Source organism: Octopus sinensis, linkage group LG19 (assembly GCF_006345805.1).
Source record: "Octopus sinensis linkage group LG19, ASM634580v1, whole genome shotgun sequence".
Lineage (NCBI taxonomy): Eukaryota > Metazoa > Mollusca > Cephalopoda > Octopoda > Octopodidae > Octopus > Octopus sinensis.
This window is the reverse complement of record NC_043015.1, coordinates 42,538,674-42,566,560: the sequence shown is the minus strand read 5'-3', so window position 1 is coordinate 42,566,560 and position 27,887 is coordinate 42,538,674. Positions and strand designations below refer to the sequence as shown.

At 38.9% G+C, this 27,887-nt stretch overlaps 2 protein-coding genes across 4 annotated transcripts; one reads left to right on the top strand and one right to left on the bottom strand.

Annotated features, from left to right (window-relative positions):
• Positions 1-319: 319 nt before the first annotated feature.
• Positions 320-23,257, bottom strand: LOC115222194 (divergent protein kinase domain 2A-like). Of its 3 annotated transcripts, none has more exons than XM_029792346.2 (5): positions 23,165-23,257; positions 5,040-5,808; positions 4,135-4,257; positions 2,076-2,253; positions 320-783 (listed from the first exon to the last, which is right to left on the bottom strand). In XM_029792346.2, the coding sequence occupies exons 2-5, from the start codon at positions 5,724-5,726 to the stop codon at positions 437-439; spliced, it is 1,335 nt and encodes a 444-aa protein (XP_029648206.1). In that variant the 5' UTR covers positions 5,727-5,808; positions 23,165-23,257; the 3' UTR covers positions 320-436. The 3 variants fall into 3 exon arrangements, with proteins under 3 accessions (XP_029648206.1, XP_036367238.1, XP_029648205.1); XM_036511345.1 differs by lacking the exon at positions 23,165-23,257 and adding an exon at positions 23,035-23,161; XM_029792345.2 differs by lacking the exon at positions 23,165-23,257 and adding an exon at positions 20,262-20,731.
• A 77-nt stretch (positions 23,258-23,334) lies between these two features.
• Positions 23,335-25,005, top strand: LOC115222195 (microfibrillar-associated protein 1-like). The gene has a single exon (XM_029792347.2). It carries the CDS (start codon positions 23,541-23,543, stop codon positions 24,852-24,854), a length of 1,314 nt encoding a protein of 437 aa, XP_029648207.1. The 5' UTR covers positions 23,335-23,540; the 3' UTR covers positions 24,855-25,005.
• The last annotated feature ends 2,882 nt before the right edge of the window (positions 25,006-27,887 follow it).

Sequence of the window (27,887 nt, the reverse complement as noted above, 5' to 3'; positions counted from 1 at the left end):
CCATTTTCTTATATTAACATAATACTATATATATACACACATATATATGTATATATCAGTAAATATCTATATTATAATTTTGCATGTATGCTGATATAAATATATATTAATAAATATCTATATCATAACATAATTCTGCGTGTGTGTGTGTGTGTGTGTATATATATATTAGTAAATATCTATATTATAATTTTGCAATTGCGCATATATATATATATATATATATATATATGTGTGTATATATATATATATATATAAATAAATATCTCTATTATAATTCTGCAAGTGTGTGTGCATATATATATATATATATATATATATATATATATTAATACAAATGGACAAAGGAAATTGTATATCAAATGTGGCACAAAAATAAAAATAATTTTCTGCAATTTGCATAAAAAAAAAAAACAAAAAAAAATTACAAAACTATTTAAATGTTCACTGGGTGTTGTTCCTTTCCGTTCCGCAGAGAATCCAATGTATGAAGAAGTCTATGGATAGATTTTACTCTTCCTCCTTTCGTTGTTGGTGACGTGCATTCTTTGATGAGGAATCTCATGTCCCAGTCATCTAAGGCACCACGCGACATGTCGTGAAGGAGTCCACCCTTCATAGCCGGATCCGTAGCATGCTCTGACAGTACGTAGCGACATGCTAAGTAGATGTTCCAGTCTGAGCTGAGGTGGCTGCACAGCTCCATGGTAGGGGTCGGTGGGCAGACATTTTCACATTCGGTGAACATTGCTTCGAATATCTTCGGTTTCCCTGTGTTGGCAACTAAACGAAATCAATGAAAAAAAAAACCTTTTTCTAATTTACAAAACAACAATCAAAAAAAAAAAAAACACAACTAATTATCTATAAAATCACATTAGCATTTTTTCTTTTACTTGTTTCAGTCATTGGACTATGGACAAGTTGGAGCATTGCCTTGAAGGGTCTAAGTCAAACAAAGTGACTCTAGTACTTATGTTTTTATAATGCTGGTCTCCTTTGCTGAACAGCTAAGTCACAAGAATAAACAAACCAACCCTATTGTGAAGCAGTGGGAGGGCAAAAATAGGGTGCACTGTGAAGAATTCCCAATCAATTTTTAGGAAAGGACATGAAAACACACAAGTTCTTTAGGATTGAATTTAAACATTTTCATAAGATTATTTCTGCAGATATTCGATACAAATCATAGCCAACACTGATTTTTGTTACAAAAATTGGGTAATGAGTGTATATGTAAATTGGTATATCCAATAATTTAACACCGCTGTATGCGGTAGCTGTATAAACAATGTATTCAGAGGATAGAATGGGTTAGAATGGGTGCTGATGAAGGGGCAAACACATCCAAAATATGGCATGTACACTCGTTCCCCATTTTTGTCTTTGATCTCATTGTTTGTTAACAAGTGAAGTCTCGATATGGTGCCCATGCTTCAGAGTCTATTCTTGTGATGGTTAGTTGAGGTGGGGGCTCTAGGAATGTGGCCTGGGTGTCAAGGGGGCAGCAACCCATAAAAGTTTGGGAACCACTGGGTAGATGGCTTGACAAGGACTGGTAAGCTGGAGAGCTGCACCAGGTTCTCCAATCTGGTTTGACTTGGTTTCTACGACTGGATGCCCTTCCTAACACCAACAACTCCAAGGGCATGGTGGGTGCCTTTTAAGTGTCACTAGCACTGGCCACAACTGTGATCTTACTTGGCTTAACATGTCTTCTCAAGCACAGCAAATCATCAAAGGTCTCGATCTCTCATCATCACCTCCATGAGAAGCAACATCCAAAAATCATACGTCACCACCACATCCCATGTCTCCCTGGGACAAGGTAGTGAAGCATGGTTGTCGAATGTTGAGTCACATGGAGGCTACCAAATCCGCTCACAAGGCTTTGGTTGGCCTATGGCTGTAATAGAAGACAATTATCCAAGGTCCCATGTAATGGGACTGAACCTAAGACCACATGACTAAAAGGCAAGCTTCTTAACCCCAAAGCCACACTTGTACCTAACAAGAGACAGAAAAATACCAACAAAAAGAAATGCAAAAACAAGACTTAAAAGTGGTTCGTTTACCTTCGTTGTACTCTTCTCTATCTACAACAACGATATTTTTCAGGTCCACAAATTTCACATGTCCGTTTTGATCGACTACAAAATCACTGGGCTTCAAACTTGTCCAATATAAAGAAAAATTAGATGGATTTTCTGTGAGGAAATTAGCGATTTTCATCACTTGGTAGGCCAGGTCATACTGTAAGGCAATACATAACAATAGAGTGAATATAAATACAATTACATATATCTTTATATATAAAACTGAAGTTGTGTGTGTGAGTGTCTGTCTACTCTGATTTAGATTCCTAACTACTCCCACATTTTGCGGTGCAGTTTAACCAAAAGCGGGTATCTTATAGTCGTGATTCATATCGAGCCCTTCTGGGTATTAGCGCACGTCTATGATGAGTCTACGATTAAAAAAAAATTTACCATCATTTTTCCGCATTTTTTGCTCGGTTTATATAAGGGAAGTAACTCTCTAAAAATGCTTATATAGTTATTTCCCTTACAAATCCGAGCAACGCCGGGTGATACTGCTAGTAAATAATAAAATGATAAGAAGCAGTACAAAAAGACCAACATAGAAATGAAATATTTTATTCTTTTACTTGTTTCAGTCATTTGACTGCGGCCATGCTGGAGCACCGCCTTTAGTCGAACAAATTGACCCCAGGACTTGTTTTTTGTAAGCCTAGTACTTATTCTATCAGACTCTTTTACTGAACTGCTAAGTTATGGGGATGTAAGTAAACACACCGCCATCAGTTGTCAAGCATTGGTACAGGGGACAAAAACACACACATCTTATTGGTTTCTTTCAGTTTCCATCTACCAAATCCACTCACAAGGCTTTGGTCAGTCCGAGGTTATAGAAGACACTTGCCCAAGGTACCATGCAATGGGACCAAACCTGGAACCATGTGACTGGTAAGCAAGCTACTTACCTATTGGGGGAGGCATGGTTGTGTGGTAAGAAACTTGCTTCTCAACCACTTGATTCTGGGTTCAGTCCCACTCTGCAGCACCTTGGGCAAGTGTCTTCTACTATAACCATGAGCCAACCAAAGTCCTTGTGTGAGTGGATTTGGTAGATGGAAACTGAAAGAAGCTCATTGTATTTACGCCCCCCCCCCCCCCCGCTCGACAACTGGTGTTGTTGCATTTGCATCCCCGTAAGTTAGCAGTTTGGCAAAAGAGACCGATAGAGTAAGTACCAAGCTTAAAAAAAGTACTGGTCTTGATTCATTCGACTAAGAAATCAAGGCAGTGCTCCAGCATGGCTGCCATCTAATGACTGGAACAACTAAAAGATAACTAAAGCAAGTAGCATTGTACCAAGGCACTTCTGAAGGGTAGAGGTAGAATTTGAACTTATGATCAAGTGGTTGTTGTTTTGTTGTTTGTCCCTTCTCGAGCCATGCCTGGCTCATTAGGGCCGGTTTCCCGGTTTCCTTGGTGTATAGGTTCCCCACCTGGATGGGACGCTGGTCCATCGCAGGTGAGCTGCAAGATGCGGGAGGAAAGAGTGAGAGAAAGTCGTGGCGGAAGAGTCAGCAGAAGTTTCGCCATTACCTTCAGCCGGAGCCACGTGGAGCTTAGGTGTTTCATTCATAAACACACATCGTCCGGTCTGAGATTCGAACCCGCGATCCCTCGACTGCAAGTCCACTGCTCTAACCACTAGGCCATGTACCTCCACATGATCAAGTGGTTGATTAGACAGAATCTCAATCTCACAGCCACTGCAACTCAATTAGCAATTGATTTATTCAATTGTTAAAGGAAATATTGATTAATTAAAATAATAATAATGATACATTAAACACTATCATCATCATCATTTAGCGTCCGTTTTCCATGCTAGCATGGGTTGGATGGTTCTACTGGGGTCTGTGAAGCCAGAAGGCTTCATCAGGCCCAGTCAAATCTGGCAGTGTTTCTATGGCTGGATGCCCTTCCTAATGCCAACCACTCCGTGAGTGTAGTGGGTGCTTTTTACGTGCCACCCAATATATTTTATTTAATAAAACATTTAATAAAACAGAAAACCAAAAAGCAAATCTCAGTTACTTACTCGTTTCTGTAGAGGTGCCTGATGAAAATTCTGCAAACTTTCACCACAGTTTTCCAAAAGAACAAAACGTCCACAAGCTCCAATATATGAAGGAAATGGCCACCCTGCAGATGCTGGAAATGTCTAAAAAAAATTTAAAAGAAACAGTTGTTATTCAAAAGATATCACCATCACCATCTTACTATCAAGAATTTGGTTCTGTTGAATTTGTGTCACCGTTTCCCATGCTGACATAGGTTGGACGGTTCGACAGGAGATGGCCAGCTGGAGAGCTGCCTGGGGCCCATGTCTGGTTTGATATGGTTTCTACGACTGGATGCCCTTCTTAATGCCAACCATTCTACAGCATGAACTGGGTGCTTTTATACATGGCACCAACATCCCCAAAATAAATATAAAGCATTCATATGAATTGTTTTAAGTGGTGATCAATTGTGGTTATAAGATCCACACCATGCTATCACCTACTGAAAGGTACCTCCTTAAGATCCACACCATGCTATCACCTACTGAAAGGTACCTCCTTAAGATCCACACCATGCTATCACCTACTGAAAGGTACCTCCTTAAGATCCACACCATGTCGTCACCTACTGAAAGGTACCTCCTTAAGATCCACACCATGTCGTCACCTACTGAAAGGTACCTCCTTAAGATCCACACCATGTCGTCACCTACTGAAAGGTACCTCCTTAAGATCCACACCATGTCGTCAACTACTGAAAGGTACCTACTTAACCCTTTTGATACCAACCCGGCTGAAACCAGCTCTGGCTCTGAGTACAAATGTCTAGCTAGGGTTGAGATGTTTGACTAAGCCCTTTGAGATGGGGACCCAGCATGGTTGTGGTCCAGTGAGTAAAAGGAGGAGAATAAATAAAAATAAATAAAAGACGAAAGATTACCTGTAGCATTAATGGCTCCGAACTAATCATAGCCGTTATCAGAATCTGTATTTTATCAACTGCATAGAAAAATGTTGTCTCGTATGTGTACTTCTCCAGGTAATGTTTCAGTAGTCGATCAAAAAGGCGGCGAGACGGACAGTAAAACATATCGTTAACACCTCTCAGGTGATCCACTTGTAATTCATGCTGTCGAACTTGAGAGACAAGATCCGCTTTAACAACAACCCTTGCAACGTCACAACCAGGAATTCTTCGAGCACTGCGGCAGATTTTGTCATCTAAGTCTTTCAACACATCATCTGCTACTAGCTTTTTTAAAACAACATCTTTCCCATTTAATTTGCCATAGTGGAAATTCTTAGAGTTTAAATAGTCAAAAGACCGAATCCTTGAAAGCGTGCCAGTGAAGTGGGCATCACCTCTGAATAGAGGAAGACATATGCTGGAACCGTAGCATGCAGGACACGTGTCAGCTTGTATGTAGGTAAATTCACGGAGCCTGTTTGACACCTGATGCCACAGCATTATAATGTATGCAACAAGAAGTGAGAAAGCAAGGAGAACAAAGAGGCATTTAGTTTTCAAAGAAAGACTTTGAAATTTCTTTGATGTCGAAGAGATTGCCGATTCTATGATTGATTTGTTCTTGTGCCGTTGGCGGAGACCATCCTGAGGACGATTCATTCTGCTCTCTCTTTTTTTCTGTCTCTCTGTCTCATTTATTCTGTCAGTTTCCAGAAATGAAACTGTAATCTATCTACAACTCCTGGAAAATGAGAAAAAAAAAAAAAATTAACGTGAATTTATAATTTACAATTAGGTATTCTTTGCAGAGGGAGAAAAAGAACAAAAAAAAACATTAAGATGCAGACGTGGTCATGTGGTTAAGAAGCTTGCTTTGCAACCACAGGTTTTTGGGTCCAGTCCCACAGCACAGCACTTTGGCCTGACCAATGCCTTGTGAGTGAATTTTTGAAGGTGGAAATTGTGTAGAAACCCGTCACGTATATGCATGAGTGATTGTCTTTGTGTTTGTTCCCCCACACTGCTTAATGACAGGTGGTTTGTTCACATCCCTGTAAATTAGTAGGTCATCAAAAGAAACCGATAAAATAGGCACCAGACTTTGAGGTGGAGCCCCAGCATGGCCTGGTCCAACGACTGGAACAAAACTACCATTTCAGAAATACAGTTGCAAAGTCTTTATTCCATTTGCTGCACCAAATGTAAGCTATGGACACATAAAAGGTGCAGAGGAATCACAGGTAGATTAACAGATAAAGTTGTGGAAGAGGGAGACCCACCAATCTCAGGATGTTAGGGCTCACGGAGGAAATGACAACGGACAGAGATGTCTGGTAGTAAGAGGTTCTTCAGAAGACCCACCAATGTTGGCAAAACTGAGGTCCAAAAGCGCTGTGTTCCACCCACATTTAACAATAGAACTTTGCACACACCCTACCCCAACAAACCAAACTACATCTCTTCCTCCAAACTGCATCGCTTCTCTTCCTCACATTTCTATCATACATCATGATTATCACCCACCCCCTAATCCTGTCCTTCTTTGGCAATGCCCTGCCATTTACATTATGACAGTCGTACCTTGAGGGTGTACCCCGGCACTTGCCACTCTCTCTCTCTCTTCCTTTACCATTCCATCTATGTTCTGATTCCTGTTCCTTGTGAGTTTGCCCTGGCACTTCGCCATCATCTCTCTCCTTCTCTTGCTCTTCCCTCTGCCTGGGTAACCATGTAACTCCTTTACAGTACCACACCGGTTTCTGTCCTCATTTCCAATCACTCTCTCTCTCTCACTGACCAGGTAACCATGTACCCCCTCTACAGCAACATACCTGTCTCCCTCTCTCTATTTGTTAATTGGTGACCCTGTCAGTGCTGGTGCCATGTAAAAGCATCCAGTCCACACTGTAAAGTAGCTGATGTTTGGAAGGGTATCCAGCTGCAAAACCATGCCAAAACTGACATCACCTGCGCTGGTGCCACATAAAACGCACTTTGGTTCACTCTGCAGAATGGTTGGAGCTAGGAAAGGCATCCTGCTGTAAAAACCACATCAAAACAGACACAAAAGTCTGGTGCGGCTCTTCTATCTTGCCAGCTCCTGCCAAACTGTCGAACCCATGCCAGCATGGACAACAGATGTTAAACAACAATAATTTATTGGCATTGTGTGTGTGTATTGTATATAGTGATTGACAATTTAAAGTCTATTTCTCACCTTATTGGCACAGAAATTTTTGCCTTTATAATTATAATTATGTGTGTGTATATATATATATGTATGTAGATAGATATATATATATATGTGTGTGTATATATATATATATATATATATATATATACACTCTCGGAGTGGTTGGCGTTAGGAAGGGCATCCAGCTGTAGAAACACTGCCAGATCTGACTGGCCTGGTGCAGCCTTCGGGCTTGCCAGACCCCAGTTGAACCGTCCAACCCATGCTAGCATGGAAAGCGGACGTTAAACGATGATGATGATGATGATATATATATATATGTATGTAGATAGATATATATATGTAGATATATGAACATACAAATATACATATATGTGTACAAACAAATATACATATATATCTACATACATATATACACACACATATATATATATATATATTTCCAGTAATACACCTAATTACCTTTTGGACATACGCTTTTTATATACATCTGTAATGACTTTCTTATTGCTGATGTTGTTCCCTACAAAGGAACAAATTAAATTCCTTCCCAAAAAAATAGCACTTCATATTCAAGGCTCTGGTGAAGTCACAAGGTGTTATTCAGGCCACTCAACTAAGAGTCCACTGCATCTTATGGCAGAAACAGTGGTAAGCTAACAAAGTTCATATGATGATAATTTATTCCTTTGTCATCTGTGTGTGTGTGTGTGTATATATATATATATATATATATATATATATATATATAGCAAGCCTATTGCGAAGTAATGTTTATTGCCACCTACTGTGCTTGTTGCAAGATCAGTGAGTGGTTGACACTTATGTTTTCTCTATACTGCTGGCTGGAGCGAACTACTGCTGTCTCTAGAGGACAGCTGTCCATCACTAAGAAAGAGGGCAATTGACTCGAAACAGGACAGCCTGGTGGTTCTGTCATCATTGCTCAAAGATGATGGGGTTTTGCTTCCCTGCTTGCAATATAAATCAGGTGCAAATTGCATCAACAACCAGCAGGAGCTGTCCTCCTGGAGTTAAAAATGGCAGTAATGTCGGTTCCTACAGAACAGCCATGTTGAAGTGGTAATAAACATTACTTATATATATATATATATATATATATATATATAGGAATAGGAGTGGTTGTGTGGTAAGTAGCTTGCTTATGAACCACATTGTTCTGGGTTCAGTCCCACTGCATGGCACCTTGGGCAAGTGTCTTCTACTATAGCCCTGGGCCAACAAAAGCCTTGTGAGTGGGTTTGGTAGATGGAAACTAAGAGAAGCCCATCATATATATGTGTGTGTGTGTTTGTTGCCTCCCATCGCCTGACAACTAATGTTGGTGTGTTTATGTCCTCGTAATTAGCAGTTTGGCAAAAGAGGCCGATAGAACAAGTACAAGGCTTACAAAGCGTAAGTATTGGGATCAATTTGTTCAACTAAAAGTGGTGCTCCAGCATGGCTGCAGTCAAATGACTGAAACAAGAAATATATATATATATATATATATATATATATATAAACACATACCAAAAGACTCAATAGTTACTGTCTTTAATGGTATTATCTGAGGTTCTAATCTCCACAATCAACCACATTAGTCTGGTTTCCTTTTATTACAATACATAATACATTATAGGTGCAGCTGTGGCCATATGGTGAGTAGCCTGCTTCCCAACCACATGGTTTTAGGTTCAATCCCTCAGTGTGACACCTTCAGAAAATGTCCCCTCCTGTAATCCTGGCCCAATCAAAGAAAAAGCTTTGTAAGTGGATTTGGTAGGTAGAAACTGAAAGAAGCCCATCATACATATGTGTATGTGTGTCTCTTCATCTTAACATTGTGTGACAAATAATCTGTGAAAACATGTCTATCCAACGAGGAAATATCACCTTGCTTGAAAACAGGTGAGGATTGACAACAGAAAGGGCAATTAGCCATAGAATATCTACCTCATTAAACTCTGACCAGCCCCATTCAAGCATGGAACAGTTGTTAAAATGATGATGGTGATGATGGTGCACATACATCTATCTCATGAACCAACACGGAAGACCTCAAAAACCTCGACCAAATCTGTTAATTTATTGATTTTAAAAACTGAGAAGGGTATTTTTAAAAATGTAGTCATAGGCGCAGGAGTGGCTGTGTGGTAAGTAGCTTGCTTACCAACCACATGGTTCGGGTTCAGTCCCACTGCATGGCACTTTGGATAAGTGTCTTCTCCTACAGCCTCGGGCCAACCAATGCCTTGTGAGTGGATTTGGTAGACGGAAACTGAAAGAAGCCCATCATATATATGTATATATATATGTGTGTGTGTGACTATGTTTGTGTGTCTGTGTTTGTCCCCCCAACATCGCTTGACAACCGATGCTGGTGTGTTTACGTCCCCGTCACTTAGCGGTTCGGCAAAAGAGACCGATAGAATAAGTACTGGGCTTACAAAGAATAAGCCCCGGGGTCGATTTGCTCGACTAAAGGCGGTGCTCCAGCATGGCCGCAGTTAAATGACTGAAACAAAACTGTAATGAGTGACGGGATGGTGACAGCTGGAAAACCTTTAATCGTAAATCCATTTCGAGTTAGATCGGATCTGGGGCTAAACAACATCATGAGATTAACCCTTTAGTATTTAAACCGGCCTTATCCGGCCAAAATAGCTAATCTGTTTTATGTTCAAACTGACCACATCCAGGCTCTCACACCTACCCTACAATGTTATTCTACATTAAGTAATTACACCATCAAGATCTTGAAGATATGAGATAATGCATGATTAATTCAAATCAATGGGAAACAATAGGCATTATGTGTGATTGAATAATCTGAACTCTAAAGAGTTAAATAAACTGTCTTGTACATACAAGTGACTTTGTGACATTTTCACAGAGTAAATAACCGGGATTGAAACTATACCGCTAGAAGTAATGATCTCTGTTCTTTGGAGACGACTGGCCTTGCATGATACTTGTGTATGAACTGTGATGCTGCATGGTAGAGACATTTGTCCTGCTTGGAGAGGACGAGCAGAAGAGGAAAAAAAAACAACAGCACTGGTATGGACATGTGATGCATATGAAGGGTGAAGAAGGAAACCAAGGAGAGATTGGGGTGATGTAATGAAGACTGATCTCAGGATGGACTGAAATGAAACGTTAGCACGCTGGGCAAAATGCTTAGCAGCATTTCGTCTGCCGTTACGTTCTGAGTTCAAAATCTGCCGAGGTCATCCTTTCGGAGCCGATAAATTAAGTGCCAGTTACGCACTGGGGTCAATCTAATCAATGTACTTTGTATATTGACCTGCCTGATTTGCTTATCTTACCTCTCTACCCACTCAAGTTTAAACATCTTGAGCACTACCACGTGTATTCTTCTATACAGAATATATCTGATTCTCATCTATGAACTATATATATATATATATATATATATATATATATATATATGAATTAGAAGTACCTTGGGGTATATAAACAAATTTGAATGCAACACTCACAGTTTGTGGATGTGTGTTTGCCGGATTGAATGGTACAGCCCAGGTGTTGAAACCATAGCAATATCCGGAAGGGCAGCTGATGATGGATGTGTGTTCAATTGTTGGTATACCTGTTAGTGTATGTGCAGAATAGTTTTTTAAGACATCCATTGTTTGTTTGCTTGTGTGTGTATCCACCCATCCATCCTATGATTGTGCTCTGCAGACAGAAGCCAGTACCTACAAATAGCTTACTATATTTTCCACAGGTCCAACAATAATGTTGATACTACTCTCTCTCTTTACTCTTTTACTTGTTTCAGTCAGTTGACTGTGGCCATGCTGAAGCACCGCCTTTAGTCGAGCAACTCGACCCCGGGACTTACTCTTTGTAAGCCCAGTACTTATTCTATCGGTCTCTTTTGCCGAACCGCTAAGTTATGGGGACATAAGCACACCAGCATCGGTTGTCAAGCAATGCTAGGGGGACAAACACAGACACACAAACATACACGCACACATATATACATACACTAAAAAATATATAATATATATTTTAAACAAATGAAATCCTCATCATAATCACTTTAATGATGTTGATTAAAACCCCCAAAATTTCCATATTTCATTTTAGTGCCTTTTTTTCTGTTTTGGCATTGTTAGTAGACACTGGTGTTCCAAACAACGTCATTGTTATTTAAACCTAGGCCTGTCTTGATTGAGTTAACCTATGACCCCAGGTATTCTATTTTCTCTTTTTACCTCAGATACAAGGCATCGAGCATTACATTATCAAATGTGTCCATCATTCATTATTTTTAAAAAATAAGGTGTGTTTTCAGGGAGATGCAAGTGCTACACCTAGCAGGGCAAGGAACCAGTTTCGTTTGGTGAGCGGACCGTAACATGAATTACTGTGACAAAATAATCAGAATTTAGTCCAGCACTTTAATTAACCACATCATAGTCATCATTGTTTAACGTCCATTTTCCAGGCTAGCATGGGTTGGATGGTTAGACCGGGGTCTGGGAAGCCAGGAGGCTGCACCAGGCTCCAGTCTGATCTGGCAGTGTTTCTACAGCTGGATGCCCTTCCTAACGTCAACCACTCCGTGAGTGTAGCGGGTGCTTTTTACGTGCCACCGGCGCAGGGGCCAGAGCAGGCTGGCAAACGGCCACAATCGGTTGGTGCTTTTACGTGTCACCAACACGGATGCCAGTCAGGCGGCACTAGCAACTGCCACGTTCGAATGGTGCTTTTAACTTGTCACTGGCACAGGTATATTAACCACAATATAATGCATAAATATGAGAAGAAATAAAGTTAAGAAGATGGTTCTCTGTTGATTCCTATGATGTGGTGACATCAGAGCCTGATTTGGCTCCCTAATCCTATTTATAATTGCTAGTGTAGCAGTCACTGCTATTTCCAGCTGCTTGGTATCTGTCAATAACAGTACCAAAGTAGACCAAAATCACAGGATTTGGTAGTCCGGACAGCTCCCTAACTACAGCTTTCTCGATACCACTTTTCTTACTGACCATAATTTCACCCTTCATCTACTAATAATGTTATCTTCTCCACCCTCACTTCCACCGAATACTCACCCTTCCTCCTAAGTCAACAAATATCCTCTTCCACCACCATATCCCTTGGCCTCCTCATGCATAAAGCCTGCCACCTCCTCCTTTCCTCACTCAACATTATCACTGTCTCTCATCCATCTCCTGTTTCATCATTACTATTCCGCTGTTCATCAGTCAGTCATCTTCTCCTTCCCTCCTTTCCCACCACTCTATGGTAGCCACACTTGGTCACTCCCGACCGCTCTTCTAAAACACAAGCACTTCCTGAGTGTTAAATTAATACATTTGTTTGTTGCCTCCACCACCTGTCTTCATCCTTTGTTTTTCTTGTGAATTCTCCGCCTATATATATATATATATATATATATATATATATATATATATATATCTATAGCTGGCAGGAACGTTAGCACGTGTGAACTGTTCCCCTAAATTGATTCAATATAGAAATAACGGACTTTTTAAAAAAATTCTATTGGCTGGCTTTCCTCAATTTCAGCTCTTCGTGTTTTCTGTAGCGAGTAAATAATATGTGGAAATTGACGATTTAAAAGTCTGTTATGAGCATATATTTATAAGTTTAACCGTAAAGGTATTTTAATATGCTGCCACATTTTTTGATGGAATTATTTTTCTGTAAAAAAACTTCATCCTATAATAGTAGTATATATATGTATATATATATATAAATACATACATACACACACATACATATATATCTACAACATATGTGGAAAATTCTGACTGTGGGTGTGTTCGGATTGTCTTGCACAGGAGCCATCCAGACTCCCGTCTTCACTGTGAGCAGGGATTAATCTCACTTCACTCCTTTGTGCCACATGGGCCAAACTCTCCTCTCTTCCTCCCACCCACCTTCTCCTTTCATCATTACCCCACCATCCCTATACATCCCATCTCTCAGACCACACCCCCCAGCACTTACACATGCACACACGCACGTCAAGGTCACCAGCCCCCTTACACATGCACATACATGCTCTCACACAAGCATGTGCACCTTTGTTTTAGGATCACCACTACTTTATTATCTCCCCTTCTTCCTAGCTCTCCTGTGTGACCCCCCTCTATCCGGCATTTGCCATGATAGATCGCTAGCCACTATACCTTTTCTATTTTCTCTCCGTTTATTTCTGTGTTCCTTTCTGTCAAAGAGCGCAGGCTCAAAGCGTAAAAGACCATCACTTCCTGAGCGTTAAACTAATAAATCAGTTTGTTGTTTACACACCCATCTTCGTCTTTTGTAAATTGTCACCATATATACATACATATGTATATATGCATATATAAATACATACATACATATCAACACACACATACACATTTTCATATATATGTACATAAATACACATTTGTATATATACACACACATATGTATTTATGTATGTACACTGGGGTCACTGAAAATCAATTTTACCCCTTCTCAAGAAATTACTGTGGTTTTCATTCAAGATAAAAATTTCTTATAGACAAGCTGTGTTAAAAAACGCAATATATATAGCTGAAGGTGCATGGCTTAGGTTAGGGTATTTGGCCCATGATTATCAGGTCGTGAGCGTGATTCCTGCTGGCATATTGTGTCCTTGAGCAAGACACTTTACGCCACGTTGCTCCAATCCACTCAGCTGGCAAAAATGAGTTGCATCTGTTATTCAAAAGGCCAGCCTTGTTGCATTCTGTGTCACATTGACTCTCCCTGAGAACCATATTAAGAGTGCACCTGTCTCTGGAGTGCTCAACCACTTGCATGTTAATCTCACTAGCAGGCTACTCCATTGATCGAATCAACTACAAAACTCATTGTAGCCAACAGAGGGCCACCGTATTGTTGGAGGAAGATGAAAGATTAACCCAGCTGTGAGAAAGCCGGATGCATTTTGACCTTCCTGGGCCTTGTCAATCGTGTACATGCCTAGACAAAGTCTGTCATCTCTATCTAGGAAGCAGTGAATAATTTATCCACTGACATTGTGAATATCTACCACTCTGCATTACAAGTGAAGCCATATTAAATTAAAACAGCTTTCTATGTATCTTACTTAATATATATATACCCTATTGATAGGCAAGTCGCTATGGTTTTCACCTGAGATAAAATCTCTTATAGAAGCACAGAGAGGGATGAAAAATCCTCCCAGTGGTGGTTACTGAAGTGCCAAGACAATTCTTTGTTTCCTTCCAATATAAGTGTTTTGTAACAACACGTCAATGAGAGATTTTATCTCGGACAATAACTGTTGTGTTGCCTGTCAATGGCGTCCATGTTAACTCTTTAGCGTTTACACTGAGTATATCCAGCCCAAATATTCTGTTTTAAGTTCAAACTGACCAGATACAGCCTTTCACACCTGCCCTACAATGTCATTCTTGAAATAAACAGTCACATTATCCAAATCTCAAAGCTACAAGATAATGCATTATTAATTCAAAACAATGAGAATAAATAAGCATTATATTTAATGAAGTAATCTGAATGCCAAAAGATTGAGTATAGTGGCTATTTTTGCAATTATTTTAGAATATCTTCAACTGAGCCGTTCCCTTCAATTAGAAACCATTTCAACTGATCATTAGTAAACTGACAAAGAAAATGCCTTTGTGTTGTTATATCCTCTTATGTTCCAAATCCTGCTGAAGTCAATTAAAAGAAAGAAAAAAACCTGGATTGTTATAATCTACACTATGTACCATTCCTTAAAGTGTACGGCCTCATGACTATTACAACACTCGTGACGATTATAGCAATCATCATCATCAGCATCATCATCATAATTATCATTATTACTGTTAATTTTGCCTTCGGTTGTTATTGGGTTAAAATATGCAGTCAAGTACTGATGTGTTTGTATTGCTATAATTAAGTCCACAACAGTAAATAATTTAATTAGCCAAATAAACTTAGGGCATGATTTATAAAGAACAGGGTAAATAATCCACTTTTAGGAACCATCACTCGTCTGTTATAAGTTTGTGTTGTGGTTCACTATTATTATACAAACACTATAGGAAGAAGTTTGTTTCCTAACCACAGAGTTTTGGGTTCAGTCCCACTGTGTGGTACCTTGGAATCCCAGGCTAACTGAGGCCTTGTGAGTGAATTTAATGGAAACTGGAAGAATCCCATCGTGTGTGTGTGTGTACACACAAACTCGAAGCCAAAAGTCACGTATTTGGCATGGGAGGCTATTTTATGGGCTTTGAAGACAGAAAAAGATAAATGGTTTACAGAAGACCATCAGTCATGTAATGATGTTTATCGCATGCACACAAGTAAATCACCAGCGCCGTCTTGGCCGATGCCAGCGTTTGGCTTCTGTGCCAGTGGCACGCAAAAAGCACCAACTGATTGTGGCCACTGCCAGCCTCCCTGGCACCTGTGGCAGTGGCATGTAAAAAACACCCACTACACTCACGGAGTGGTTGGCGTTAGGAAGGGCATCCAGCTATAGAAACACTGCCAGGTCAGACTGGAGCTTGGTGCAGCCTCCTGGCTTCCCAGACCCCGGTCGAACCGTCCAACCCGTGCTAGCACGGAAAATGGACGTTAAACGATGATGATGATATATATATATCATCATCATCACTTAACGTCCGTTCTCCATGCTAGCATGGGTTGAACGGTTCGACTGGGGATCTGGGAAGCCAGAAGGCTGCACCAGGCTCCAGTCTGATCTGGCAGTGTTTCTACAGCTTGATGCCCTTCCTAACGCCAACCACTCCGTGAGTGTAGTGGGTGCTTTTTACGTCCCACCGGCACACATACACTGATTATATCTGCATATATCATCTTTATTTTAACATTCACTTTTTTTTTGCTTAATTGTGTTGAACATATATATATATATATATATATATACTTACACACACACACACACATATATATATATATGTATATATATATATACATACAAAAGCTACATCAGGTTTGGTAAAAAAAAAGGCAATCAGATACCTACCTTGTCTCTGTTGTGATTACAGAGAGACAAAGAATTTTATCTATATAGATTAAGCACATGTATTAAATGTTAATCTAGGGATTAATATTTAACTATAATTACCTTGCAACTATATACATACATATATATTCATAATTCAAGGGTTAATACATAACTATAACTACACTACAACTGTTATGATAATTATATACTAGTAACTGAGCAGTAAATGTGTAAAATAAGATGATCTTAGTATTATCACATTAGAATTAAATTTGAAAGAATAAAAGCGAAACAATATTATATTTAGAATTAAATGTGAAAGAATAAAAGGGAAACTATTATATCAGTACAATATAGATATTATTGCTTCACTTTTGACACTTAATACTGAACCAGAACTACATGGTTCAAGGTTCAGTCCCACTGCATAGCAAGTGTCTTCTACTTATAGCCTCAGGCCAACCAAAGCCTTGTGAGTGGATTTGGTAAACAGAAACTAAATATATGTTCTACCTAAATATGTATATATCTGTGGGCGTGTCTTTGTATCTGTCACTCCATCATCACTTGACAACCGGTGTTGGCGTGTTTACGTCCCCGTAACTTAGCAGTTCAGAAAAAAAAAAAAAAGACCGATAGAATAAGTATAAGGCTTACAAAGATTAAGTCCTGGGATCGAAATTTTAGACTAAAAAAAAAATCCTTTATGGGGATGCTCCAGCATGGCCGCAGTCAAATGAGTGTAACAAATAAAAAAAATACCATCCTTTGTTTATCTGTCTCTCTCTCTCTCTCTTCCTGATCCTAATGAACTGCCTATACAGACCGACACACGTTTCCTTGGACACCAGATTTTTACCTTACACAATGACCAAACTCCTTACTGTTCTGATAGTTGAATCCGATTCATTGTAACTAACTCAGCACACACGCGTGAAAATATAATTTATATCAAAACAAAAGGCGATCTTTCGTCTCTAGTAGACCTTTCCGTCGATTTCCGTAAAAAATTTTTTTTTTTTACAAATGGGCTTGCGGGAACTTTTGAAGTAATATACATACATATACACATACACTGAGTAAAAAATTTCAGTTATCTCTTTCTTTCACACATTACTCTGTCTCTTCACACACACTAACAGAAGCACTTCACTTACACAACATACTGTCTGTCTCCCACACCCCATCAAACACACACACACACACACATATACATCAATGCTTCCCATGCACGGTAACTTCAAAAGAACTTCCCTCGTCATACAATCGCTTTCTCTTAGTCTCTTTCGCTCTCATTACTTCAAAAGTTCCCGCAAGCCCATATGTAAAAAAAAAAAAAATTTACGGAAATCGACGGAAAGGTCTACTAGAGACGAAAGATTGCCAAAAAAGTTTTAAAACAAAAGTAACAATGGACAACAAATTGTGGTTTTGCATTAAGTGTATTTGTGTCACGATTTTATATATATTTAGTTAATGCAATCATGAACAAGCAAGGAAAAAAACCAGGACAACGCGAGGAAGTGGAATGAGTGGAGTGTTGTTATTGGACGCCCAGGAAAGGAAAGGAGAGTTAAGAGGATTTCAGGTTTCAAGTGGAGAACTTCATGGGAAATATAGAAATAAGTCCAAATAAGGGAATAGGGAGAAAGGAAATCGCCAACGATACACAACGCGGTCATGTGAATAAATAAATAAATAAATATATATATATATAGAGAAAGAGAGAGAGACAGACAGACAGAGAATAAGAAAGATAGAGAGAGAGAAAGAAAGAGACAGACAGAGAGAGGGAGAAAGAAACAGGCAGAGAGAGAGAAAGAGACAGATAGACAGAGAAAAAGATAGAGAGAGAGAGAGAAAGAGACAGACAGAGACAGAGAGAAAGAAAGAGACAGACAGAGAGAGAGAGAAAGAGACAGACAGACAGAGAGAAAAAGAAAGAGACAGACAGAGAGAGAAATAAAGAGACAGACTGAGAGAGAAAAAGAAAGAGAGAGAGAGAAAGAAAGAGACAGACAGACAGAGAGAGAGAGAAAGAAAGAGACAGACAAAGACAGAGAGAGAGAGAAAGAAAAAGAAAGAGAGAGAAAGAGAGAGAGGGAAAGAAAGATAGATAGACAGACATTCCTAGGAATGTGCCCCGCTCCTGACCTTCCTTCCACGTAACTTCCAGAAAAATGGATATTTCTTTAATGAAATTTTCTAAAAAAAAAACAAATGGCGGAGGTGGGTTCCGGTCAATATAAAGACCTTCACCCGTGAACCCCCCAAAAAATTAACCAGCCCGAGGTGGGGGGGGGGTGTTAACAAGTGTGTGGAAAACAAATATGAAAAAAAAAAAAAGCGCGCTGACGACTCTGGGGTTGAGGAGAGGAATTTCGGAAAATTCACAAGATCCGATTTTTCCGTCATAACTTCGGTTTAAATGGATATATATTAATTTTTTTTATGGAATCCCAGGTTTTTGTTTATGAAGGATCCGATTTTGAAAAAAAAATTCAAAATTCAAAAATCGCATTTTCAAAATTTCAATTCCCCCCCCCCCACCCCCACCCCATCCCTTCATTTTTCACTCTTTCCGAAATTTTATTTATTTTTTTTTTTTGCGAAATACGTAGAAAAATATGAAGAATAATTTTCTGAAAAGAACATTATTTGTAAAATTTCATTTTTCAACAAGAAAAAAAAAAAAAGGTGCAGGAGTGGCTGTGTGGTAAATAGTTTGCTAACCAACTACCTTGGGCAAGTTGTCTTCTACTATAGTCCCAGGCCGACCAATGCCTTGTGAGAAGATTTGGTAGACGGAAACTGAAAGAAGTCCGTCGTATATATGTGTGTGTGTGTGTGTGTGCTTGACGGTACTACTAGCGAACAGTGGTCCCGGTGCGCGCACTCGCGCTAGCTAGTCGTAATTAGTCGATCCTACAACGAATTGTGCGTATGCGCAAATGATACATGTTTGTATTTCAACGCTGAATACATATCAAAGAAAATGTTTTTTTTTTTTTTTTTTTAAACGATGTATATAATTTTTTTTATACAAATTAAATAATATTTTTCGAACCAAGTAAATAATTTTTTAAACTAAATAAATTATTTTAAAAAAAAATTATTTACTTGGTTCGAAATATAAAAAACCCGTTTTCTTTGATTTGTATGCATGTGTGTGTGTGTGTGTGTGTGTGTGTGTGTTTGTTTGTCCCCCCCCTCCCAAGAACGCTTGATAACAGACGCTGGTGGTGTTTGCGTCCCCGTAACTTAGCGGTTCGGCAAAAGAGAACCGATAGAATAAATACTGGGCTTACAAAGAATAAGTCCTGAGGGTCGATTTGCTCGACTGAAAGGCGGTGCTCCAGCATGGCCACGGTCAAATGACTGAAACCAGTAAAAGAGTATACATATATATATGTGTGTGTGTGTGTGTGTATGTTTGGGTGTCTGTTTGTCCCTCCCTCCCAATATCGCTTGACAACCGATGCTGGTGTGTTTACGTCCCCCGAAACTTAGTGGTTCGGCATAAGTACTAGGCTTACAAAGAATAAGTCCTGGGTTCGATTTGCTCGACTGAAAGGCGGTGCTCCAGCATGGCCGCAGGTCAAATGACTAAAACAAGTAAAAGAGTAAAAAGAGGTCGGTTTCGGGACGCGGGGGGGGGTGACTGTGCGCCAGGGTCCGCCTGAAAAATTTATTCTCGGTCTAAGAGAGACGACTGCTAACCGAGGAGGGTGTGGCAAGTGTGCAAAGTGTTGCAGTTGACGAGTTGAATGGTTTTGTCCCCCTCTATGTTGGCCCCTTGTAGGTAATAAAGAAATTTGATGGTTTTGTTCCCCATCGACCAAAAATTGCTTTTCGGCCCCTTTCGCTAAACTGCCCCGGGTCCTTGAACGCGGTTTGAGTTACGAGGGCATGAACCTGGGGGTGGCCATTCCCGAAGGAATACCTCCCTAAATAAGAACAGAAGTTAACTCACCGTGGTGCAGCATTAATGCCAGCGTCCTATCCATAAGCTCGGAGGCTTAGGAATCGCCAAATTCTTCCGCATCCTCCATCCTGACCACGAAGCCAGAGTCTGTATTTCAAAATGGCGTATTCGCGAATGGCAAAACGGTCGGGTTCAGGATGTCTGTTGCCCCTTGTTGCTGTGTCCTCAAAGGGTACCGCTGTTACATAGGAATACTTCGTCAGGTCCGAGGTGACTCTCTGCAGCATGGTGAATCCGTGCTTCAATCTGTGGGGACCATACTTGGGCCCGCTTCAGTGATAGCTTCGGTGCGGTCGTGCAGTGGTCGCTCGCCATATTTGAGTTCTGTACTTCGGGGGGGGGGGGTTCACCAGTAATGACAGCTTGAACAAGCCATACATAAAAAAACAATCCGGAACAAGACTGTGTCGAGATATTGCTTATTTCACTCCAATCAGCTACACATCATGGGAGCGAATAAGACGGACCCTCTTAAATACCAGAGGCTTCTTTCCCGCCCAATCGGAAGTCCGTTCTCACTGCGGACCAGCTCATTCGCTCGCTCGCCGCAGTGAAGTTCCTAACCAAAGGTTCGCCACTTATAATCCCATTAGCAGTGCCCTATATTAGTATGTATGTGCACGAGCCCACCATTAAAATAATTTTTTTTCATCATATAAAATTTCAATATAATCGTAATCTACACTCTGAAAGATATCAATAGAAAATTTCGTGAAAAAAAAATGGTAAAATTACCCATTTTTCAGAAAGTTATGGGTAGAGAAAGCCGTTACGTGTGAATTTTGCATACACTCCTGACCACACCTTCAGAATTTTTTCTTTTTTTTTCACATAATTTGATATAATTTGAATCTACACCATCCTTAGCGTATTTGTAGAAAATTACATTATAAAATATCCAATCAGGGATAGCTACAAATGTAGGAATATATATATATATATATATATATACATATATATATATATCACGTGACCGATCAGACCATCAGATGTTGTTACACATCGCTGGTCACAATGCGCTTTGCATTGTTTTAGCCTTCGAATAACGCCACCCCGCTGGCTAAGCGAGCAAGCCAACAGAAGAAAGAGTACAGCAGGGATCACCACCCCCTGCCGGGGCGTTGTGTAGCTTTTAGATGTTTTCGCTCAATAAACACTCACAACGCCCGGTCCGGGAATCGAAACCGCGATCCTGCGACCGCGAGTCCGCTGCTCTAACCACTGGGCCATTGCGCCTCCATATATATATTTTTTTGGAAGATAAAATATATATATATATATATTTAAACACATAAGAGATGGCCATAATAGGACAGCTGACTCACTAGAAAGAGCAGTTAAACTCCAAACCACTAATAGTTGTAATTCTGAAAGGGAAAGAGAAATATAAACGTTTTCCCTGTCTTTCTTGGACTATGCATAATTTTGGCAATCTTTTGTAAATAAAATTAAATAATTTTAATTTACAATTGGCGTTGCCATCTTCAGCATTCGTGTTATCATTATTAATTTTACGTATTTTTGTATTCTTATTCTTGTCCTTGTTTTGTATACATTCGAGGCTTTCTTCCAAGGAATCTAATGCGCTTGGCTTAGATTTTCCTTTGGGGCTGGCCAGATCGGAGCAATCTCAAGATTAATCAGCCGAGAAGATCGAAGGCTTCGAATGTCCCGTCCGTTTTTTTTGTATCGTCTTCTAAATATTTTGCGTTCTTGTCCCAGTTTGTGTTTTTTTACATTTACCTATATATATATGTGTGTGTGTGTGTGTGATGAACCTACAGGAGTAGTTGAAAGCGCTAATATGAAGAAATAATATGTGATATATAAATAAATATATATTTTTACAACCATCCAGCATTCTGAAAACCTTTTTTTCTTTCATATATATATATATTTCAAGGGTAGCAAATTCAAAAAGCTATTCGTCCACTCAGAACAAAAAATCCTAAGTGTCCATGGGCCAATCAAGAGCGAACACACGCAGAGAAACAAATAATAGTTATTTTAATTTTAAAAGTAAAACAGGTCAACGGAAATTAACCCAAAATGCATCTTTTATTATACATTACGAAAAAAAAAAAACGTTGAATGTAAGAAAAAAAAAGTGTCTGTGAAAGAAAAAGAAATATAGCAAAGCTATTTGAAAAATTACCTGTTAAAAAACAGGAAGCAATTAAAGCGCAATTAACAGGTGTTAGGTATTATTTTAAAGCAGAAATTGAATAAGCAAAGAATAAAAAAATAATAATTTTTTTTTTTTTGGTCTTTCTTTTATCTTCTGAATCGTTAATTAAAGAAAATCTGCCAAAGAGAGAAAATATAACCTGAAGTTTTGAGGGAGTGGCCAGGTCGATTACTTCGACCCTCAGTGCACAACTGGTACTTATTTAGGCATTCCGTTTAAACTTAGAAGGTGAAGACGGGCGAAACAACTGCTAAGCATTTTGTCTGGAGTGATAACGATTCTGCCAGCTCACCACCTACCTGTACCCTACTAAAAGATTACCTGGAGTTCTTCAGTAATCTAAGTAATATTGCTAACCAGGTGTGCCAACAGAGAGCTTATGAAGTATTTTGCCCAGATTGATAATCACTCACTATTTGCTATATATATATATATTATATATATATATAATATATATATATATATATATATATATATATACATATATATATATACAACAATAATAAATAATAATAACAACAATAATAAATAATAATAATTAATAATGATAACTGATAATTGATTAACCATCACCTTTACGGGATAGGTGAAGGTTATGAGTTAGTATATATATTTCAACTGTTAACAAAGAAATGGTTAGTATGTTTAAAATGTTAACGTTGTGATTGTTTTGTTTTTTGTTTAAATAGTTCCATAATCTTACCCTGAGCATGCTTAATTAACCACAAAATAAATCATCGACAAAGACATGCAGGTGGCAAAATTCAAACACGATGCTCTGATCACCAAAGAGAAGATAACTCTGGTTTACTATTTGTAATCGACGCATTTCACTCTTCAGAATTGGAGGAAATATTAGCTCTAATGTGTAAATTCATCCATGTTTTGAAATTTGTGGTTTTTCTCGACCCCCGTTCACCTTTTTGCTGAATACACGGTCAAACCGGGAGTAGATATTACTCCTGACTCACAGTACCTCTATCGAGGTTTACCTGGATTGGTAAATACTCCTTTGCTTATATCAGATATTGTTTACATGCTGTAAAGTTTTCTTTTCTCCCCCCATCTCCGGCTGAAACATGAGTGGACGAGTGAACAACACGATTCCGATCCAGTCGACGGCGGGAGCCGTGACGATCAAGAATGAAAAGGGAGACATCACGATGCAAAAGGTGAAGGTGAATCGGTACGTGACGGGCAAAAGACCCGACTACGCTCCGGATTCGAGCAGCGAGGAAGAAGAAGAAGTCGAGTTCAATTTCGGGTCGAAGAAGGTACGTGACGCTCCTAAACCGGTTCTTGTTGATAGCAAATCCGAAGATCCTCGTCTGAGGCGGTTGAAAGAGAGAACGATTGATGATGATAGCGATGTGGAGGATCGGGTTACGAGGCATCGTAGGGAGGTTATTGAACCAGAGGTTGTCATGGAAGCATCCGAAGATGAAATGGATGACAGACATCGGCGGGAGGAAGAGGAAAGTAGCGAAGAAGAAGAACTAGATGAAGAAGAAATCGAGAGAAGGAGAGAATTATTAAGGCAACGGGCCTTGCAGAGAAAAGAAGAAGAGGAAGAGGAAGTTATGGACCTCGAAGATGAAAAATCTGAAGGCGAAAGTGATGAAGAATCATCTGAATATGAGGAATATACCGATTCCGAAGAAGAAACTGGGCCCAGATTGAAACCTGTTTTCGTCAGGAAGAAAGACAGAATCACGATCCAAGAGAAGGAGAAGGAGGACTTAAGGGCCCGGGAGCAAGAAATCGAAACGAAACGAATGGTGGAAGAAAGACGAAGACAGACATTAAAGATAATCGAAACGGATGCTAGAAAAGAATTAGAAGAGAAGAAGGAGGAAGATCCGTGTGATGCTGTGGATACGGGTGACGAAAATGACGAAGAAGAATACGAAGCCTGGAAAGTCCGTGAGTTGAAACGCATGAAGCGTGACCGAGAGGAACGAGAAGCCCTGGAGAAAGAAAAGGGTGAGATCGACCGATTACGAAACATGAACGACGAAGAAAGACGATCAGAACAGCGAGCTAATCCCAAGATTATACCCAACAAAGCACCCAAAGGACGATATAAGTTCCTTCAGAAATACTATCATAGGGGTGCGTTTTTCATGGACGAAGAAGACACTGTTTACAAGCGGGACTTTTCAGCTCCAACTTTGGAAGATCATTTTGATAAAACTATTCTACCTAAAGTCATGCAGGTGAAGAATTTTGGTCGTTCTGGACGAACCAAATATACGCATTTGGTTGACCAAGACACGACTCAGTTCGATTCTCCTTGGCTGGCCGACACTGCACAAAATCTTAAATTCCATACATCAAAAGGTGGCGGCATGAAACAAGTCTTTGACAGACCGTCTGTCAAAAAACGGAAATAATATTTAAATACATGACAACTAAGTACAAACTTTACAAAACCTGTGACTCAAACAAATTACTATTACATTCTTTTTTTTTCTTTCTTTTTTAGGGACACAAATTGTTTTCTTTCAAAAGGGGACAAATATTATTTTTGTTATCAATTTAAAACACAAAATAGTGAGCTGGCAGAATTGTTAGCAAGCCAGACAAGATGCTTAACATCTGTCTTTACATTCTGAGTTCAAATTCTGCCTTTCCTCTTTTCATGTCGATAAAATAAGTACCAGCTGACCACTAGGATCAATATGATCAACTTACCCCTTATAATTACTGGCCTTGTACCAAATTTTGAAACCATTATTAATATAAAACATATCAAGGGCAGATAGCTTATTTCTAAATTTCATTTAATATCTAGAAAGTACAGGTACAACTTAGATTTTCCAGAACCTTTAGTTCCAAAACCTTTCCAGATTATGGATTATCAAGGGCGTTCACCTTCTATATTAAATTTACTTGAATAATTAACTGGAATACCTGTACAGATAATACAAGTTCATAAGGCGGCGAGCTGGCAGAAACGTTAGCACGTCGGGCGAAATACTAAGCGGTATTTCGTCTGCCGTTACGTTGTGAGTTCAAATTCCGCCGAGGTTGACTTTGCCTTTCATCCTTTCAGGGTCGATAAATTAAGTACCAGTTACGCACTGGGGTCTATTTAATCGACTTGATCCATTTGTCCGTCCTTGTTTGTCCCCTCTGTGTTTAGCCCCTTGTGGGTAGTAAAGGAATAGATATTTCGTCTGCCGCTACATTCTGAGTTCAAATTCCGCCGAGGTCGACTTTGCCTTTCATCCTTTCGGGGTCGATAAACTAAGTACCAGTTACGCACTGGGGTTGATGTAATCAACTTGATCCATTTGTCTGTCCTTGTTTGTCCTTTCTGTGTTTAGCCCCTTGTGGGTAGTAAAGAAATAGATGATACAAGTTCATTATTGTTGTACTATGCAAGGCACGAGGAAACTAATCTGGTGGGATTTTGAAGTTCCTTCTCGATAATTAGAGCAGATTATAAGAGGCTTCAAACCGTCTGTGTCTGGAAAGTTGTACCTGTAACGTCATTAGTTCTCTAATACAGAAATAGTATAGGTTATCTCTTTGTCAGCGTTATTTTGAAATACTTTGATATGTTATTAAGGAAATCACAACTGCGAGAAAATGTTTTATATGTTTATTAACAAAGATATGTAAGATAGCAAGTCTTTAAAACAAAACAAAAGAAAAAAGAAAGAAAACTTCAAAAAAAAAAAAAATTGTCTGCTGTTTATTTTCTGAACTCTTGGTTGTACCCCAGACATTCTATATCAAAAACTTTGGCATCAACAAATTTTCACAGAAAAAAAAAAAATCATTATTTAATTTTTTTTTTATATATATATATATATTCATCATTTGTCATCATAAGCAATAAACAGTCTTTTGATTTTTCTAAAATACATTGTGTTTTAAAAAAAAATAAGCATTCATTTTATTTTATTTTAAAAATGTATTTTTACGACATGGCATTATTTAAATTTCTGACAGCAAAAATGGCCATATGGTTCAAAGGAAACAAATTCATTTTATTGCAGGTCTTTCATTATATGTATATATATAAGCATGGCTGTGTGGTAAGAAGCTTGTTTCTCAGCCACATGGTTCCAGGTTCAGTTCCACTGTGGGACACCTTGGGCAGGTGTCTTCTACTATAGCCTTGGGCTGACCAAAGCCTTTATCATGCAAGCCAAAATTTCGAAATCAGTCAACCTATTCCTTGAAAAAGCTGTATACACACATATATATTAGATTTTGCCAAACAATACATGTACACACACACACAAACATATATATATATAAATACACATGTGTTTGTGTATACTATCTGTATGTATATTTATAGACACATAGATATAAATGTATTTATAAATATTTATTTAAACGTTTTTTGCAAAAAATACTTGATGCAGTCATAATATTTAAAGACATTTAGGAGCAGCTGTGTGGTATGTAGCTTACTTACCAACCACATGGTTCAGGGTTCAGTCCCACTGCGTGGCATCTTGGACTAGTGTCTTCTACTATAGTCTTGGGCTGACCAAAGCCTTGTGAGTGGATTTGGTAGACGCTAACTGAAAGAAGCCCGTTGTATATATATATATATATATGTGTGTTTGTATATGTTTGTTTGTACCCTCCAACATCCCTTGACAACTGATGCTGTATTTACGTCCCAGTAACTTAGCGGTTCGGCAAAAGGTACCAAAAGAATAAGTACCAGGGTTGCAAAGAATAAGTCCTGGGGTCGATTTGCTCGACTAAAGGTGGTGCTCCAGCATGGCAACAGTCACATGACTGAAACAAGTAAAAGAGTATTTAAAAAAAAAAAACAATGTCTTTGGAAAAGGTGTTTTTGTATTGTGTGTAGGTACTTTCGTTCAACTTTTCATACAACTAAAATTAAAGTTTAGATAGGAGACTTTGGCTTTGTATATTTTAAATATCAGGCATTATGATTTTGCAAAAGTCATAATTTTCAGAAAACTTTAAGATTAAAAATAAAATTTCTTTGGCAGAATCATAATCTCTGATATTTAAAACAAATTTGATGAAATTACTAGTTTTGAGCTTTCTTATTGGATTGCCATATGTGGGTGGGTGTCTATGTCTGTCTGTATGTATATATGTATGTTCTCTTTCTCTTTTAAATTCAGAGTAAATTTTGACCGACCACCTATTTGGTAGCAAGGTAGTGAAGGAAAGCATCTTTGTTTGTCTGAATCCATTCACAAATTTACAATATAGAATTGTGATGAACCATAACTTTGGACCCTACTAAAAGATTACCTGGAGTTCTTCAATAATCTAAGTAATATTGTCAGCCAGGTGTGCTAACAGAGAGCTTATGACGTATTTTGCCCAGATTGATAATCACTCACTATTTGTTCTATATATATATATATATATATATATATATATATATCAAATGAAATAAAGTGAAAAGCAGGACACAA